The sequence below is a fragment of the Eulemur rufifrons genome, chromosome 5 (genome assembly GCF_041146395.1).
Source record: "Eulemur rufifrons isolate Redbay chromosome 5, OSU_ERuf_1, whole genome shotgun sequence".
Taxonomy (NCBI): Eukaryota; Metazoa; Chordata; class Mammalia; order Primates; family Lemuridae; genus Eulemur; species Eulemur rufifrons.
In genome coordinates this window covers 49382898-49399466 of record NC_090987.1, presented here as the reverse complement: position 1 = coordinate 49399466, position 16569 = coordinate 49382898, and the positions used below count along the sequence as shown (strand labels likewise).

At 52.1% G+C, this 16569-nt stretch overlaps 1 protein-coding gene across 8 annotated transcripts in view; it reads right to left on the bottom strand.

The window, feature by feature from the left end:
- Nucleotides 1-6643: 6643 nt before the first annotated feature.
- The window catches only part of PTPRM (protein tyrosine phosphatase receptor type M), a 762555-nt gene continuing 752629 nt past the window's right edge, over nt 6644-16569 (bottom strand). For all 8 annotated transcript variants that reach the window (XM_069468544.1, XM_069468545.1, XM_069468547.1 and 5 more), the window contains one exon: nt 6644-7392. In XM_069468544.1, the coding sequence (XP_069324645.1) occupies nt 7339-7392 (54 nt within the window). In that variant the 3' untranslated portion in view covers nt 6644-7338. The remainder of the gene's footprint in view (nt 7393-16569) is intronic.

Genomic DNA, 16569 nt, shown 5'->3' with positions numbered 1-16569 from the left:
CGGTGCAAAGGGCCGAGGGGGGCTGACAGCGAGGAGTGTTCCGTCTTAGACTGTGCGGTAAAATATACACCCCAGAAAACGAACCATTTTAAGTGTCTAGTTCAGTGGCATTAAGGACATTCTCACTGTGCAGCCATCACCACCATCCGTCCCAGAACTTTTTCATCTTCCCCAGCTGAAAGTCTGTCCCCACTAAATGCCCCAACTGTCCCCAGCCCCAGGCAGCCACCCTTCTACTTCCTGTCTCTAAGAAGTTGACTCCTCCTAGGTACCTTAGGGAAGTGGGATCAGACAGCGTTTGCTCTTTTGTGTCTGGCGCACGTCACTTAGCCTGGCTTCTGCGTTCACCCTGCTGTAGTAGCACGTGTCAGAACTTCCTTCCTTCCTAAGGCGGAATGACACTGCACGTATGTATAGACCACAGCCTTTAATCCACTCCCGCACTGACGGACACTCGGCTATTGTGAGTGATGCTGCTGTGAACTCGGTGTCCAAACATCTGTTTGAGTCCCTGCTTCAGTTCTTTCGAGCATGTGCCCAGAAGTGGCGCGGCTGGATCACACGGCAGTGCCACGTCATTTTCGTGAGGAGCCCGCCGTGTTTCCCACGGCGCCGTCGTACAGTCCCACGCAGCGCGGCTCCCCCACCCCAGCCCCGCCCGGGCCGCTCCCCCCAGCCCCGAGGAGGCCTTGTCCGATCCCCCTTCTGAACCCGATCTCTGCCCTCCCACACGCCCCAACTATGACGCATTCCCCGAGACCCGGAATGCATTCGTTTCTGAGATTTTAGAACTTCTCCCTCAATGAGTCCGATAATTCCCTGAGGACGGGGACTGAGACTGTTGGGCTCACTGCTGTGTCCCCAGCGCTTAGCACCAACACGACCCTCAGATAAAACACAACACACACGCCCGTGATAGAATGAGTCTTAGTTAGGAAACATTCAAGTGACCTTGAAAAATTATTCTATCTGAGTTTGTGTTTTGCTCTAAAAAATGGCGATAATATAGGTTTTGTGGGCTTATTGCAAAGGTTAGGGGACAGGAAATATGCACAAGTAACCCAGTCTCGACTTTGGTACCGATAGTTGCACAAATGGTAAAAGAAAGAAAACCAGAGCCCTTGCGAGGCACGACCTCCACCCTTCCTGCATGGGCTCGAGCTCACTCCGCAGAGTAAAGTTGGAAAACTTCCCAATTAGCCTAAGACCCTCATTTTATAGCTGAGGAAACTCTTTCTTCTGCCAAACTCCCCCTCCACTCTCAATTTTAATTCTGATCAACCAATCACCCTCTGGCTGAGATTCCGCCCTGAGGACCAAAGGAGGAGGCGGTGGCCCCTGCGGTCCTGTCCAGAGGCTGAAAGTGGGTGTGAGGCCTGTTGGATGGGCCTCGGGCCACACGGAGCCAGGACAAGCATCGGTACCTCCGGACTCCTGCAGCAGTGCTCTGCCGACCTTGACGGAGGCCGGGGCTCTGCTTCCCAACAGGCCTGCTGTCATGGGTTGGAATATGTCCCCTAAAAAGGTACGTTGAAGTCATAAGCCCAGTACTTGTGAATGTGACCTTATTTGGAAATAGTTAAGATGCGGTCATGCTGAAGTAGGGCGGGCCCTTAATCCAGTGTGACTAGTGTCCTTGCATCCTTGTAAAAAGAGAAGAGACACAGAAACACACTGACACAGGAGGGAAGACAGCCAGCCGTGTGACACAGAGGCAGAGATGGAAGTGCTGCCGCTGCAGACCAGGACTGCGGGGACCCGCTGGAAGCTGGGAAGAGGTGAGGAAGGAGTCTCTCTAGGGGCTTCAGGGAGCCTGGTCCTGCCGACACCCTGCCCTTGGACTTGAGCCTCCAGGGCGAGACAAGTGATCCTGTTGCTTTGAGCCCCCAGTCTCTGGGGCTTTGCTACGGCGGCCCCAGGAGGCCAATCCGTCTGGGTCACAGCTGAGGGCCTCACAGGGGGCAGTTTCCCAGCTTCCCTCGTGCACTGTTCACACTCAGCACTGCCTGTACCATTGTCCACAGTGTATGTTTTAATTGTCTCACTCTTTAATGTTAAATAAATATATTTCAAAAGGAAGCTGCGTATCCCTACAGGACCTCAATCCTGGAGAGAATGTCTTGGTGGGTGACGGATTCATGTCATTAGAAAGATCAGGTAATACAATGATACACCAATTTTGAAATGTCAATGTGAATACACAACCTTCAGAGAAATATCATTGACAACTCTGATAGAAAAACGTTCCAACAGCAACAACAGAAACAGCACTTTTCCAACATCAGACCAGATTTTAGTCTGTAACACCGTTCTCCAACTAAAAGAAAAAAAGAGTTGACAGTTGATTGCATATTTTGGGGAGAGAGAAAAAATGTCAGGACAGGTAACACTAAGTATTGAAAATGGAGCAATTCAAAGAAAGCATGAGTTGAACGGAATATGCCTCATCCTTGTTATTTTTAATAGTGGAAGAGTGTTGCTCTCTATGGATGTCCCGTTTCTTTGGTAAACAGAGTGTTGGGCCAGCAGGAGCAGGAAGGAGTCACTTGGAACCGAGTCAGCCAAAGTCATCCCAGTATGCACAGGTGCAGGACCATGAGCAAGAACGCGTGAATGGGCACAAGTGGAAAGTGCCCTAGCCGTTGGCAAGCCTTGCCGATGTCACACGGTGACGATTCAAGAACATCCAGACCTGTGCTCTGGAATGACAAATTAGCCAAATGTCCTTAAAAGAAGAAAGAGCCAAGCCCAGACTTACTCTCTCTTTTCTCAAAGAATGAAACGTCTGGATAAGTCTACTAACTATGGAGAGATACTAATAAGATATATTTCATGAGCTTCCAATTATGCTGATAGACCAGAATAAAAAATCAGAATTACTGGGCAATAAGGGGAGGCCACGTACAAATTGTAACGACGATTTCATTCCTGGGAAAGATACTAAGTCTCAAAAGTTAACATCGTTAAGGAAGACAGGCACTAGAAGCTCCAGGGGATGATAAGTGCAACATCTTTGTAAGAAAAAGAAACTCTAGAATGGGGGGTGTACAACAATAAAAGTGAGGATTGGAAAAGGAAACAAACTAAACAGTGGTATCCACGTAGTTGTAAGCACTTTGGGTGTTAAGGGCATTAATCGATTTTGCAATATTTCGTCTTTTTCTGTGGGACCAATTTGCATTTGAGGGGCCTTAGAACATTGAAGGGAATTAATATGTTAGAATTGAGGTTTTAATTAAATGCCTAAAAAATACTGGGTTAAGTTTGTAATCTAGGTTATTGATTGGGAAAATTTATATTGTTAAATCCTTAATTTTTTATTTATTAGTTGTAAGTAAGTGCAAACATTTAGGACAATGTTGATTATTTAATATCTCCAAGAATGCCAATTGCCAATAAATTCCTAAGATTAATAATGGGATATTTCCTAAATTACAGTTAGCGGTGAGCATTTCTCCCCCGGCACAAATTCCCCTCAGACACGGAGAAATCCATTAGTACTGACAGTGGAAACCAGCACTTTTCTAATACATAGTAAACTAAATTCAGGGGTGTTATAAAAATAAATACCCATCCATGCACCAGCTATAATCATCTCATGAATTGCGAGATATCCCCAATATTTGGGAAATACCCCCTGGGCAGTAGGTTCTAGAACCTAGAACATAATAAAGAGCTTTGACATACCCTTTTAAGTTTCTAGGTTGGAAGTACCTCTTTCTGGAATTTCCTAATGGAGACCAGAATTGGAGCCTAAGTCGGAGGTACAGAATTACCCCCAAATCTTGGCAGCTTAAGATAAAACAAACATGAATCATCTCACGCAGGTTCTGAGGGTTGGGAATCGGCGAGGCTCGGGCCGGCGGGTCTGGCTCAGCGGGGCTCACGAGGTTGCAGTCCAGGCACAGGCTGGCGCTTGGGCCTGGGGCTGGGGAATCTGCTTCCCGGATCCGCCTGGGACTGTGGTTCCTCACTGGCTGGTGGTCGGAGGCCTCGGCTCCTCATCTGCTGGGCCTGTCCAAAGGGGTGCTTGTCATGGCAGCCGGCCTCAGAGCCAGTGGTCCATGAGGGCCAGGGCGAGCGGGCCACCGTCTCCTTTAGGGAGGTCTGCCAGAGAGTTTGTGGCCTTATTTTAGAGCCACCACAGCTCCCCGAAGCACGAGTGCTGGAGCTGAAGCGAGGGTTGTGATTGGGGACATGGGACACAAGGGACTGCGTAGTGGCTCCTCCCACACTTCAGCTTTGGTTTTTTTTTTTTAGAGGCAGAGTCTCACTTTGTCACCCAGGCTGTAGTGCAGTGACCCGATCATAGCTCTTTGCAGCCTTGAACTCCTGGGCTCAAGCCATCCTCCCACTTCAGCCTCCCAAGTAGCTGGGACTAGAGGCCCATGCCACCACACCTGGCTAATTAAAAAATTTTTTTTGTAGACACGGGGTCTTGCTGTGTTGCCCAGACTGGTCTCAAACTCCTGGACTCAAGTGATCCTCCCGCCTCATCCTCCCAAACTGCTGGGATTACAGGAGTGAGCTACCACACTCGGTACAGGCTTCTATTTAAAAATTGCACATGTCATCCAGGTAGGTCTGGGACACTGTGTCAGCACAGCCATTTAAATACCATTAGTGGGAATAAAACCAGAGTGACAAGGACATGCTGTCTGCTGATTGCCTGTGTTTTAACTCCCACTCCTTTAGATCAGGGACACCTCGTCGGCGTCGTCTTTGAGAAGGACCCCGTCAGGGAGTCAGGGCAGGACCTTCTGGCTTTCATGGCGGTCAGCGGCATCGCAGTGTCTGGGAGGTTCAGGACGCCACAAGGGGGGCGCAGAGCACTGGGAGGAGGCAGGAGGGACCCCGAGCCAAGAGGTTGGCTTCTGCGGTTTGTAAGGGGCAGAGACTTCCGCTGTGTACTGGAAGTTGCAGATCTCAAGCATGCGGCAAGGCCTCTTGGGAAATCAGAAAAAGCCACAAAATGTCCCTTCTCTTCTATCACTGCTTCTGCTAAGAAGTGAAACAGTGAAAGAAAGATAGAAATCCAACAGATTCCAAAGTCTAGAGGAAACTGCCGGCTTTACAGTGAGATGAGGGTTCGATAATGGAGGGATTGACTGGAAAATGGGTAGTGTCATTAGACTCACAAGTCTCGGGTCACTTGAGTGACATGCTAAGATGACTTCTCTTTTCACCCAGGCCAAGGGGACAGAGCCTGGGCCACATCGGAGCGGAGAGCCCGGGCCCACCACACTCCCAGCCGAGGCCCAGCTCGCCCACAGAGGGTCCAGGTGCGTTCATCCCGCTCCCCACGTCCTGGAGGAATCACTCGGAGGAGGCATGGACAGAAACAGCAGCGCCCAGCCTGTGGGAGCTTGTTGCAAGGAACTGGGTGGGTGGCGAGGCTGTCCCCTGGGAGGGGCCCCAGTGTGAGGCGCCCAGCGCAGACCCGGAGCGCAGCCCTGGAGCCCTTCCTGAGGGGGACAGAGCCCCACCCCTTCGAGGAGGGGCCTGGGGAAGCTTGTACCAAGCAGGGGCGTGTGGATTGCTCAGAGCACAGCCAAGTCTCGGAGGCCTACGGTGCAGATGCCCACTTCGGTCCTCTCGGTGACGGCCTCCACTCCTGCCATCCCCGGTCACCAAGATCCCCAGAGCAGGCAGGAATGATGCCCTCAAGTCCCCTTGGCTTTCCACAGTGGGTGGTGGGGCCAGTGTCCCCGTGTCAGCACGTGGGCCTCACTGCACCTCTCCGCTGGAATCAGGTACTGGGAGGACGCTGGGCTGTCCCGCCACCTCTCGTGGGCTCTGAGGGCATGTGGCAGCCAGTACCTGGTGCGACTTTGGACAACTTATTTAGTCTTTTCTAAGCTGAGTGTCCTCACTGGTCAGGCGGGATTACTAATTGTACCTGGCTCACACTGAGGGAGGACCCGCTACCCACGGGAAAGCGCCTGGCACTGTGTCTGGCACGGAACTGGGGCTCGACAAAGGCTCATCTCCATTAGCTCCTGGTGATCATTCAACGTAGCCTAAACCCGACTTTAAATGTACACGGTAAGGCCACGGCACACCTGCCTTCTGCGTCAGAGGCCAGAGCCTGGGGGACGAGGAGCCACCACCCCGCCGTGGTCTTTCCCCACAAAGTGATCCTTCCCCTCTGGCGGGACTCTCTGTCCTGCTTACACGCACTCTGAGTCTAACTAACCCTTTAAAAATTGCTCCCTCAGCAAGTGTTGGGTTTGAGTGAGGCATGGGAAGACAGATTTATCCCCCAGTGACTGCGGTGACACAGGGAAAGGAGCAGCTGCTCCCGGGCAGCAAGTCCCTGCCGTGGCGCTCGCCCAGCCGCCCCCTGGCCAGGTCCACGGCCCGCGGGGGTGCTCACGGCTCGTCCAGCACCAGGGCAGGTGACCGAGCTGGGCCTAGAGCTCTCACTGACTAAAGGTCTCTCTCAAAGATCCCAACCGTGCCTGCTCCGGGCAAACGCCCCTGCTGTGCTCTCCCCCCAGTGTCTGCGGCCTCCACACCTGCGTGCTGGGACGCCAGGAACACGCCACGACTGTCACCGGTCATCGTTTATTGAGTTGAGAATTCACACAAGGTAACATCGTACAGTAAACCATTTCCAGGGCTTCATAAAAATGATTGTCACTCACTGTGCTTCACAAAAATTTCTTTTAATGAATAAATAATTTGATGAAATCAAAAATATTTACAATATAAACAAATGGAAAAGCTTTGGATCCATGAATCTTGATCACTGAATTTTGCATTTTTGTAACTGAGTCCTCCCAAGCTTTTCCTTTGGAAACAATACAAATCCGACAGGAACGACTCATACAGCGTATCTCTGTTCAATACACGTCATCTGTTAGTCCTGGAAAGCTACAGAAGCATATATTATGCAGCATGTTAAAATACAAATATTACCTAAAATAATATATTATCATAATGCCAGGGAGCATTCTCCACAGAACAAAAACATACACTCAGCTGTGACAATAACAAAGGATCACAGGCCACAAAATAATTCCCCAAAGGTACAAATTCCTTCATAAGAATATAATTGTGCTCTTCGATTGACCAGATGTCTACGCTGCTCCCACAAGCCGGCGACGGGAGCGCAGCGTCTGACGGCTGTGTGCTGCACGAGTGTTTCTGCCAGGCGGCATGGCTGGGAATTGGGCAGTGCAAGCAGTTCTAGAAACACTTTCTGGGGCTCTTAAAAAGAGCCAATTATGCAAAGCAAAATAAGCATATTGAGAAGTCTTCATCTCTTCCGCACAAACGCCATGGAGCCCTTGGCTCTGCGGGGTGACCGGGTGTGTCCGTGGGGCTGTTGCGCCGTCAGCCAGAATTCAAGTATTCCAGGGCCACCTCGTAGCAGAACTTGTACTGATCCTGGGGACAGAAGCAGGGAAATGTCAGCCCTGTGACATCTAAATGCTGTTTCTATCAAAGCCACTATGGTAGATTAGGGTCTGAATGGGAAGGAATCCAACTGGTAAGGGTTTGAATTAGAAACGACTGAGGAAGTCACGGCTCTGAACCCCAATCTCAGCCACTGCGTGTGGACGCTCCCCCGCAAGGCCTGATGAAAGGCATTCTGAAATCTACACTCATCAGAGTCCCTGGACAGTTCTGGACAACCGGAACTTTTGTCTGTCCGCATACATTCACCAGTACATATCAACACCCTGAGCTTGGTGCGGGGAAAATCCAAAGGAAGAAGGAAGAGGAGGAGAGCCCGAGGGGACGCCTTTGTGACACGCCCTCGGCACCTACGTGAGGCTTCACTCACGGCCCACTTTACCTTTGACTTTCAGGCTGCAGGATTTCCTCAATTTCATGAGGATTTAGTAAGCACCTCGAGTACCAAGCCCCTTGCCCCGGTCCCTGATTTGGAGAAGTCCGTGACCCAGTGAGGGCGATGAGCCAGGGAACCCAATGACAGCCCATGAGGCAGAATGTTCCTCTCACGTGTGGGCTCCGTGCAGGAGAGAGCAGGGCGCTTTAGGGAGGACGGCCGCAGGGCGGGGGTGGACAGAACCTGCCCTGGAGGAGAGAACTGTGCGTGCGCTGGGGCAGGTGACTGCACGCCTTGGTTTGTCCCAGCCGGTCCTGGCTTCTGCCAGTTGTCCTGGCATAATTATGAGTGACACCCTCTGTCACTCTCAAGACTGTCCTGGTTTGGGTGAGGAAGTATGTGGCCATGCTAACTGGGCTAAAACAGGCATTCCTGTAGAGGCAGAAGGACAGAGACAGGCAGAGACGGGGAAATGTTCAAAATCCTCTGGAACCACAGAGCAGTTCTGAATCAGGCAGCAAATGCCTTTTCTTGAGTCCAGCGTTCTCGGGTCAAGCGGCTTGGCCTGAGCAGGCCCCACATGAGGTCCTGGCCTGGGTGTGGTCCCCAGCAGCGGCGGAGGGGACGTTCTGCACCTGCATGCTGTCTGCAGGGAGCTGATGGAACCAAGCCTGGGGCGGCCTCCGACCAAGCAGAGCGCCAGGGGGCTTGAGCCCAGCCCCGGACAGGCCTCAGCGACTGTGACCCTCTCCTCACTTCAGGAGGGACGAGCTTTTACAACGCGTGACACTCAGCACCAAGGTCTCGCCGCCCATCACAGCAGCCACAACCAAGGAAATGTACTTTTTGGTTTTGCCAAATTAGTTGAAAACAAATTTCTCCTTTTTTTTTTTTTTTTTTTTTAATGTGCCTCCTAATTTGTCACTGACATTTCCTTTTCTTCACTTACATTTTGTTCTCTAGATACCCTAGGTAGTCCAAGCTGCTTATTTGAAAAGTTTATCCCTCTCTGTGCAACACACCCGTCTGCAGCACAGAACCCCACACGTACTCGAGGGTCAAACGGTGCCGCGTGTATGAGCGACGGCAAACCGTGGGCTCAGCAGCATTTGACTCAACTCAGTAAATGTTTAAGGCTGGAGATCGGGAATTTTAAGAGACAGCCTCAGTCCTCTGGGAGCTTACAATCTAGAGGTGAAGACCAAACAGAACATTTCAACACACCGAAGGTGCCACAGGATTAAGAGTCAGGAGCAGGAACACCCACTAGGAAAGCTAAGACAGACAGACAGTAAGAAGCGTCTGCGAGGCTGTGCAGAGACTAGACCCTCACATGCTGCTCCTGGGGATGTAAAATGGTGCAGCCACTTTGGAAAACAGTCTGGCAGCTTCTCAAAAGGTTAAACACAGAGGTACCACATGACCTAGCAATTCTGCTATTAGGTATATACCCAAGCAAACCAAAAACAGATGTCTACACAAAAAGGTGTTCAGAAACGTCCATGGTGCATTATTCGTAATAGCCAAGAAGAATAAACAAATCTCCATGGATTGACACTGGATAAACAAAGTCTAGACATAAAATGGGACAGTATCTGGCTGTGAAAAGGAGTGACGTGTTAATACATGCTACAACACGGATGAATGTGAAGCATGAATGAATTTGCTGAGTGAAAGATGTCAGATTTAAAAGGTCACATATTGTATGATTCCATCTACATGAAATGTCCAGGACATGCAAATTTGTAACGACCAAAAGTAGACGAACGGTCGCCAGGGGCTGACAAAGGGGGAGCGGGGAGTGGCTGCTTAACAGGTCTGGGGTTTCTGCTGGGGCGACGGAAACGCCATGAATTTAGATCGTGGTGATGGCTGCGGAAGTCTGTGAACGTAGGGAAAACCACTGAACTGTGTACTTGAAAAGGCGAAATTTTATGGTATGTGAATTATATCGCAATAAAACTGTTATTTAAAAAATCACTAGTAGAAAAATACTGCTCATTCCACCTGTGAATCCTGCCTCTAGTGTCCATCAGGGGCTCCCGGGACTGGGACCGGGCAGATCTGACACATGAAACAGGACCCCCGTGTTCTTGCTTCCTGCGGGGTCGTGGCCTGAGGGCTGCGCACCGACCCAGCACCCTGATAACTAGCCCGAGAGACCGCTCCAGTGCCCTCCAGTTAGATCGTAGTCACGGTCCCCTCCCAGCTTTGCCAATCTAGAATTCTGTGATTTTAGGAACTAGTTGGCCTTTAAAAATGGTCTGACGACATGTAAGAAGGGATTCTTTTAACTATCTCATCCTGCAAGTAACAAGTACCCTACCAGCCCGCCACGGCCCTCGCCAGCCCACCCTTTCCGTATGCAAGGACGTGCCAGTGAGTGTGGAAGTGGCTTGCTTTTTTTAAACTCTTGAACTGAAAAAACTATATACTTTCCCTAGACAGAGTTATATTTCTGATGCATATTCTAGTATTTATTATTTCAGGATTTGATACTTTTATTTTCAGAGTATTTGAAAGAAATCATTTGGATTTCAAGATTCTAAAAGGCCGTGCCGTCAGATCAGCAGGCTGACACGCTGGCTACGAAGTACTCTGGTCACTTCTCCTGCTTGTGAATCAGAGGGACTAAGTTTTCTTTTTGTGAAAATATAAGACATCCAATCCCTTATGGAATAAAAATGATTTGTGCAAACCTAAATTGTGCAATTAATTTCAGTGACTACTATGAACCATGCTCCTAACATATCCACACGCGTCTAGTGGCGAATGCGGCCGCTGGCCTCGGGCCACAGCACAGGCTGGAAACTCAGGAGGGATTTTTGGCTTTGCTATTAGGAGCTGCTGCCTGGATGTCACCAAAGCTGCCCTGTGTCTCAGGCACGACTATAATTTTCAAAATGAATTCTCCCTCTTCCATCGTGTCACTCCTAAGCAAGCTGCCAATCCCCAGAGATTCTGTGATGACTGGTTTCTGAATCAGAAAAATAAGGGGAAGGAGAAGGAAGACTGAAAATTGCCGTGTCCCCTCCCCCAGCACCTGGGTAAATGCCTGAAATCTTCCTACATTGGAAACTGATTACACTTGATCACTGGGTACAGGCCTGTCTTCTGCAGTTTCCTCTCTCAGCTCACTTGCTTTTGAACAGTATAATTAAGCCGCATGAGCCATCCTGTGCTTCAGGGAAAAAAAAGAGTTTGATGCCTTGGTCCCAGGCTCTCCCAATCTGGGAGACATTAGCTGGCTTCAGGCACGAACAGTGCCATGGGCGGGGGCTCTGGTAGGGGCCCAGCCTGTCCCCCTCACATCCTCCTGCAGGACCGTAACCAGGACTACCTGCTAGCCCTGGCCGCGCCCCCTGACATTGTCCCCACTCTGGACCACGCTTCTGGTCCCTACGAAGAGGGAGAGAGCAAGTCCTGAAAGAGGACTTACCATTGAGGTTACACGTTGAAAGTCCCCGGCAGGCCCAGGGAGGGGCCACAGGCCAGCACACCAGCGGCCGCGCCGGGAGTGTCCCCGCAGGCTGGGGCTCTGTGCTGTCCTCGCGGGCACTTCACACCCCGTCGCCTGCCGGAGAAGATTCAAAGGGAATAGGCTACGCGCTGACCTGGGGCAAAGCGGCCCTCCCCAAAGCACCTGCTTTTTGAAACTAAGATGAGTTTCACAATTTCAGCTGGATCCTGTCTGACAGATCCTTAGGCTGGAAACACCCTCTCACTGATGCCCTGCCAGGAGGGCGGGTGGCCCTGTGTGCTGATCACTGCCGTGGGATCCTTCGGTCCAGTGCTCCCCCCCAGGGTCACGACAGGTGGCCAGCCACTCTGCGCCAAGGAGACCAATACATCCACATCGCCACTCCGCCAGACAGCTGCCTGTTTCTGACAACCATGGAACAGTCATTACTTTCATCAGTATCTTTAAAAAATGTGTGCAGAACTTTCTTCACCTCCATGCCCACTTCCCTATTTAGACCCCGTCACACATAGCCACAGCCTTCCCTGGGCTGGAGAGAGCAGCAAGGGGCAGCTCAGCTGGGCCTGGGTCTGGCTGCAGAGAAATGTCCCGTCCTGTGTTTGCTGGACATCCCCTGGGAGCTGGTGCTGAGGGTGGCAGGCAGGTGGGTGCCTCGGCCCCCTCCCCCCCCAAGGAGAGCAGAGCCTGGGGTGGGTGTGGGGCATTAACAACTGTCACTCCAAACCTTCCCGGAGAGTGCAGGGACACTGACCGCGGAGGATTCCAGGTGCCCGGAGTGTGGCCGGCAGGGGCTGCTCGGGGACTGGAGCTCATGTGATTCCCCACCTGACTCCTACACCCTCCATCTCAGCACGCGCACACGCACAGCCCGTCAAACGGCCTGTCACTCCACATCAGTGCACAGAGAGAGCTACAGAGGGGACAGTCTGTGCACACACAGCGGATTGTGTTGTCCGCACAAGGCAGACCCGCAGGCCCCACACCACACGCCATTTTGCAGGCAAATACATCGTGCAGTACGGTATTTTTGTACACTTAGGAGGGAAGTGAGGCCGAGCCTGGGTGGCCAGCTCTAAACCACAGAGGGGCACCTTAGGACCGTGTGGCAGGTCCAGACAGGGGCCTGGCCCTGGAGTGAGCAGGCGGAGGTTGGGGGTGGCCAGGCTGTGGACACAGCAGCAGGGGCAGTGCAGGGAAGGGGCAGGCCTGCTGACCCTCCGATGCCAGTTTCTCAGCCCACCTGGCTCGGGCTCTGTGCCCAGAGCCTCTGGCTTAATTGGGCCAGGGCATGGCCTGGGCATCAGTATTCTGGAAGCTCCTCAGGTGACCTTCACGTGCTCCTCAGTTACTCAGTTCTTACCCTTGCTGCACCTGGGAGTCACCCGGAGGCTTTCACACTCCGCACCGAAGCCGAGCCCCGGTCAGCTGAGTCAGAGTCTCAGGAGGGCCCAGGGACCGGAATGTTTTTGAAGCTCCCAGGTGACTTCAGTGTACAGCCAGGTTTGAGGGCCACTGAGGAGGATGTGCTTGTTTTCTTAATCTTACGAGGCCCGTGGTGGTGGAGCGGGACTGTTCCCACGAAGCCTGGTCTGGTTAAGCGCACACACACCGATCGGGTTTCTGCTCCGTCCCCAGGTCCCCCGTGCCCTCTTCCTCCCGGCGTGCGCTCACGCTGGCTCACCGCCGTTCCCTGGACGTCTCCCGGGAGCTGGGTGCGCCTGCCAGGCACCCAGCAGCAAACCACCCGGCGAGGATTCCCAGCCATAACCTCCCCATCCGTCCCTTCCCTTTCAGACTCCCATACATGTGATTACATGTGTGCCTACATTCTATTTTTATCGCATGGTTTTGTGCCAGTTGTTGACTTTTTCCCCTTGCTTTCTCTACCCGTGCCACACTCGTAGAGCCCTGTTCGTGTCCAGCCTCTAAGCTGGGACGATACCCTGGGGGGGCTCCTTGTGGGGTGGGTGAAAATCGGTGGGCTCGGAGTTGGAGATGAGGACTCAGGGCTGGATGTGTCTCGCACTCGCCACCAACCCCAGCCAGGGTCCCCTGTCTGGAAAGGGGGTGTGACAGCAGGACCTTCTGTCTCCTGTGAAGGTGACTGAGCACAACACATGGGACCGTGTCTTGTACACAGAAAGGCCCTGTGGGCATCTAGCGCCAGTCTGGTCTTTTGTTTTTGATGCTACTTTTTAAAAAAACAACAGCTTTGTTGAGATATAATTTATATACCATAAAATTGACACTTTTCAAGGCTACAGTTGTTAAATAAAATTCATGGGAGACCGTTGTTTTGGACTGGGCTCCCGCACTAGGCCCAACAGGCCAGGCCGAAGCTGAACAAATCACTCCTGCCAGGCGCCACATCATCCAACTGAACTCGACGTGGGCAGTTTTCCAAAAAACAGGAGGTGCACAGCAACCGACCCACGGGGTCCAGTTTACCTGAGCCAGGTTGATAAGGAAGTCTCTCTGCTTTAACCCTATAGTGGAAGTCACTTTGAAATGACCGATCTGCTTTTTGTTCCCTGTTTGTTCTTTCTCCAGCCTTTTCTGCCTATACAGCCAAACTCCTCTGCGCAGCTCACTGAACGCCCATTCTGTTTTATAGAATCGCTGCCTGATTCTAGGATCTCAAACGAAAGCCAATTAGGTCTTTAAATTTGTTGTAATTTTGTCTTTTGACACAGCTCCGTGGTTTTCAGTATATTTACAGAGCTGTGCACAATCTAACTTTAGAACGTTCCCGTCACCCCGAAGAGGAGCCCCGTGGCTATCAGCAGGCACTGCCCCGCCCCCAGCCCTCGGCACCCACTACTCCACTTCCTGTCTCTGTGGACGCGTCTGCTCTGAACATTCCATATGCGTGGACTCGTAGTGTGGCCTTTGGGACTGGCTTAATATTCTTATCCCCACTTTAGGGACAGGAAGACTGAGGTTCACGGAGGACTTATGTCTTGCACGCCCAGTGAGTTACAAGCTCCGAGAGGCAGAGGCTGTATCTTCTCTTGACCCACCACCACACCCGCTAGGGCTGCGCGGGGCAGAGGCTGAGGGATGCACATGGAATGGAATGGAATGCAGACACCGGCCGGTCATGCCAGTGACATGTTAGGAGGTAGAATTTTATTCTCTTGGCAGCCGAGACCACCGTTTCTCTTAGATGGGAAGTGGTCTTTGCCTGGGAAACTAGCACAGGATTAAGTGGGCTTCGGGGAGGCTGAGATGTCCCAGAGCACGTGTGCTCGCAGAAATGTGTTCTGCTCCTGAGAACGAGCACACAGAGGAGGCGGGGAGGGGAGTCGGCTCCGTGGGGAAGGCAGGGGGGAGGTGTGGTCAAAGGCCTGAGTAACTGCCCCGGGGAGGGTGGCCAAGGGGCACTGAAGATGGTGACGCGTGGTGTTGTTTCAGGCGTGCCCCAGGGTGCAGACTGTGCCCTGCGTGAGTCGAGGTTTTGGGTGGCGGTGGTGTCTGGTGGGTGTAGGGGAAGACGTGACTTTCAGGTCTGGGTTCCATGGAGCAGACTCAGGTGTCAAAGACCATAAGTTCCCAGGCCACTCACGGAAACCCTGAGAAGAGCCCTGGACTTCCGCACTGGGGGTTTGGGCCAATCTTACTTGGCCTGCAAGAACCGGGAGGCCCCAGTGGACAGGCAGCTCAAACGCAGAGGATTATTTAAAGTGTGGATTTGCTGGCACAGGCAGCTTTGCCAGACCTGCCGAGGGCATTTGGGCGAAGGAGGACACCAGGTGTCACTTCCTGGGCGAGGCGCTGGGCTGGCCGAGGGAGGGGACTCTTCCCGTTTCCAACACCTCCCAGGGGGTGCTATGTTTCTCCAGGCAAAATCCATCTCCAAAGGCCGTTTCTCTGCTAAGACTGAGCCCTGGGAACTTCAAGAGCCAAATGAGGAAGGCAGAGGTGGGGGCCGCGCGTGTGGAACAGCCACTCTCTGGCAACTGTGATGGCTTCAAAGGCGCCCAGGCACGGGGGACGCCTGTGACCTGACCAGGCAAGTAGGGGGATCCAGACTGTGCCGTCCTTGTCCACCCTCTGGGGACCCAGCTCTCTGATGGGGACTTGAGGCTGGCTTAGAAGCCGGGCTAAGAAAGGGTCAGGAAATAGCACCGCTGCCCCTGCTGGATACAAAGACTCTAGTCTTGTGTTATGAATTATTTTGCCTCCTGGCAATCCGCTGGCTTTTCTCCAGAGCCCCTAAAACGAAAAATGTAAAGGAATAAATCTTTAGGGTCTCTGGATCTCCCTGGAGAGGGCCCTGCTTCAAAATCAATGGATGAATTTTCAAACTCGGAAGCCATTTAGAAAAAATCAGAGCTGCACAGGGACATGGAGAGAGACGTGGCGCGTCCCTGTGCATTGCCCCCACTGCAGCAGGGAGGGGACAGCAGTAGCATTTTCATGTTCTGCACATAAGGAGCCACTGGGGGATTCAGTCTCCCATGTGACGTGTGAGGACTCCTAGCGGGGCCCAGGCCCGGACACGCGCCCAGGCTGCCTGGCACACGCTCGCCGGCTTTGGAAGATGCAGCTAAGACGACTCCGTACCCTGCTCTTTCCAGCTGCCGGTACGACACGCTGTGCTTAGGACACACTCAGGTCTCAGATGGCCTGTTATGCCCAGTAAAACTGTACCAGACTTTATCACCCTGACCTAAGTTAATTAATTCCCTCAGCCAACACACACATGTATGAACACCAAACTAAATAGAAATTGTACTCACAGGTAAAAATAAACAAACCACAAGAGCCATTCAACTCTGGAAGCTTCAAACCCACTGAAAAGAGCACTGTGACATTTTTTCCTCTGGTCACCAGATATTATCTGTTACCATGACAGATTTCTCAGTTTTCTCAGGAAACTGCAAAAACTTTCCTACAAATTTCTCAGCCACTGACCTTATCCTACGACTGCTGGTGACCTTTGGGGGTCTGGGCGTCCAGGGATCTCGTCTTCTCCATTAGAATTTCATACAACCACAGAAACTCCAAGTCATTACAGAACAGCAGGCTGGGACCACACGCTCCCTCCTGGTCCAGCCACCTACGCTTCCATTCATTTCATGAAAAATCACCCCTGTCCTGCAGTCTGCACCACTGATTTGGAAAAAACCCCGTCGTTCCTGCCCATAAAAAGTTGGTGAGTGAGGGAAGCTGCAGCCAGAGCCATTAGAGGAAAGGCCTGGAAGGGTGTCTCTCCAACGATCTGCTTAATGTGGGCCGCAGCAACTGCGAAATGACATTTTCTATCAAGGTCAGCTTTGCCCAAATA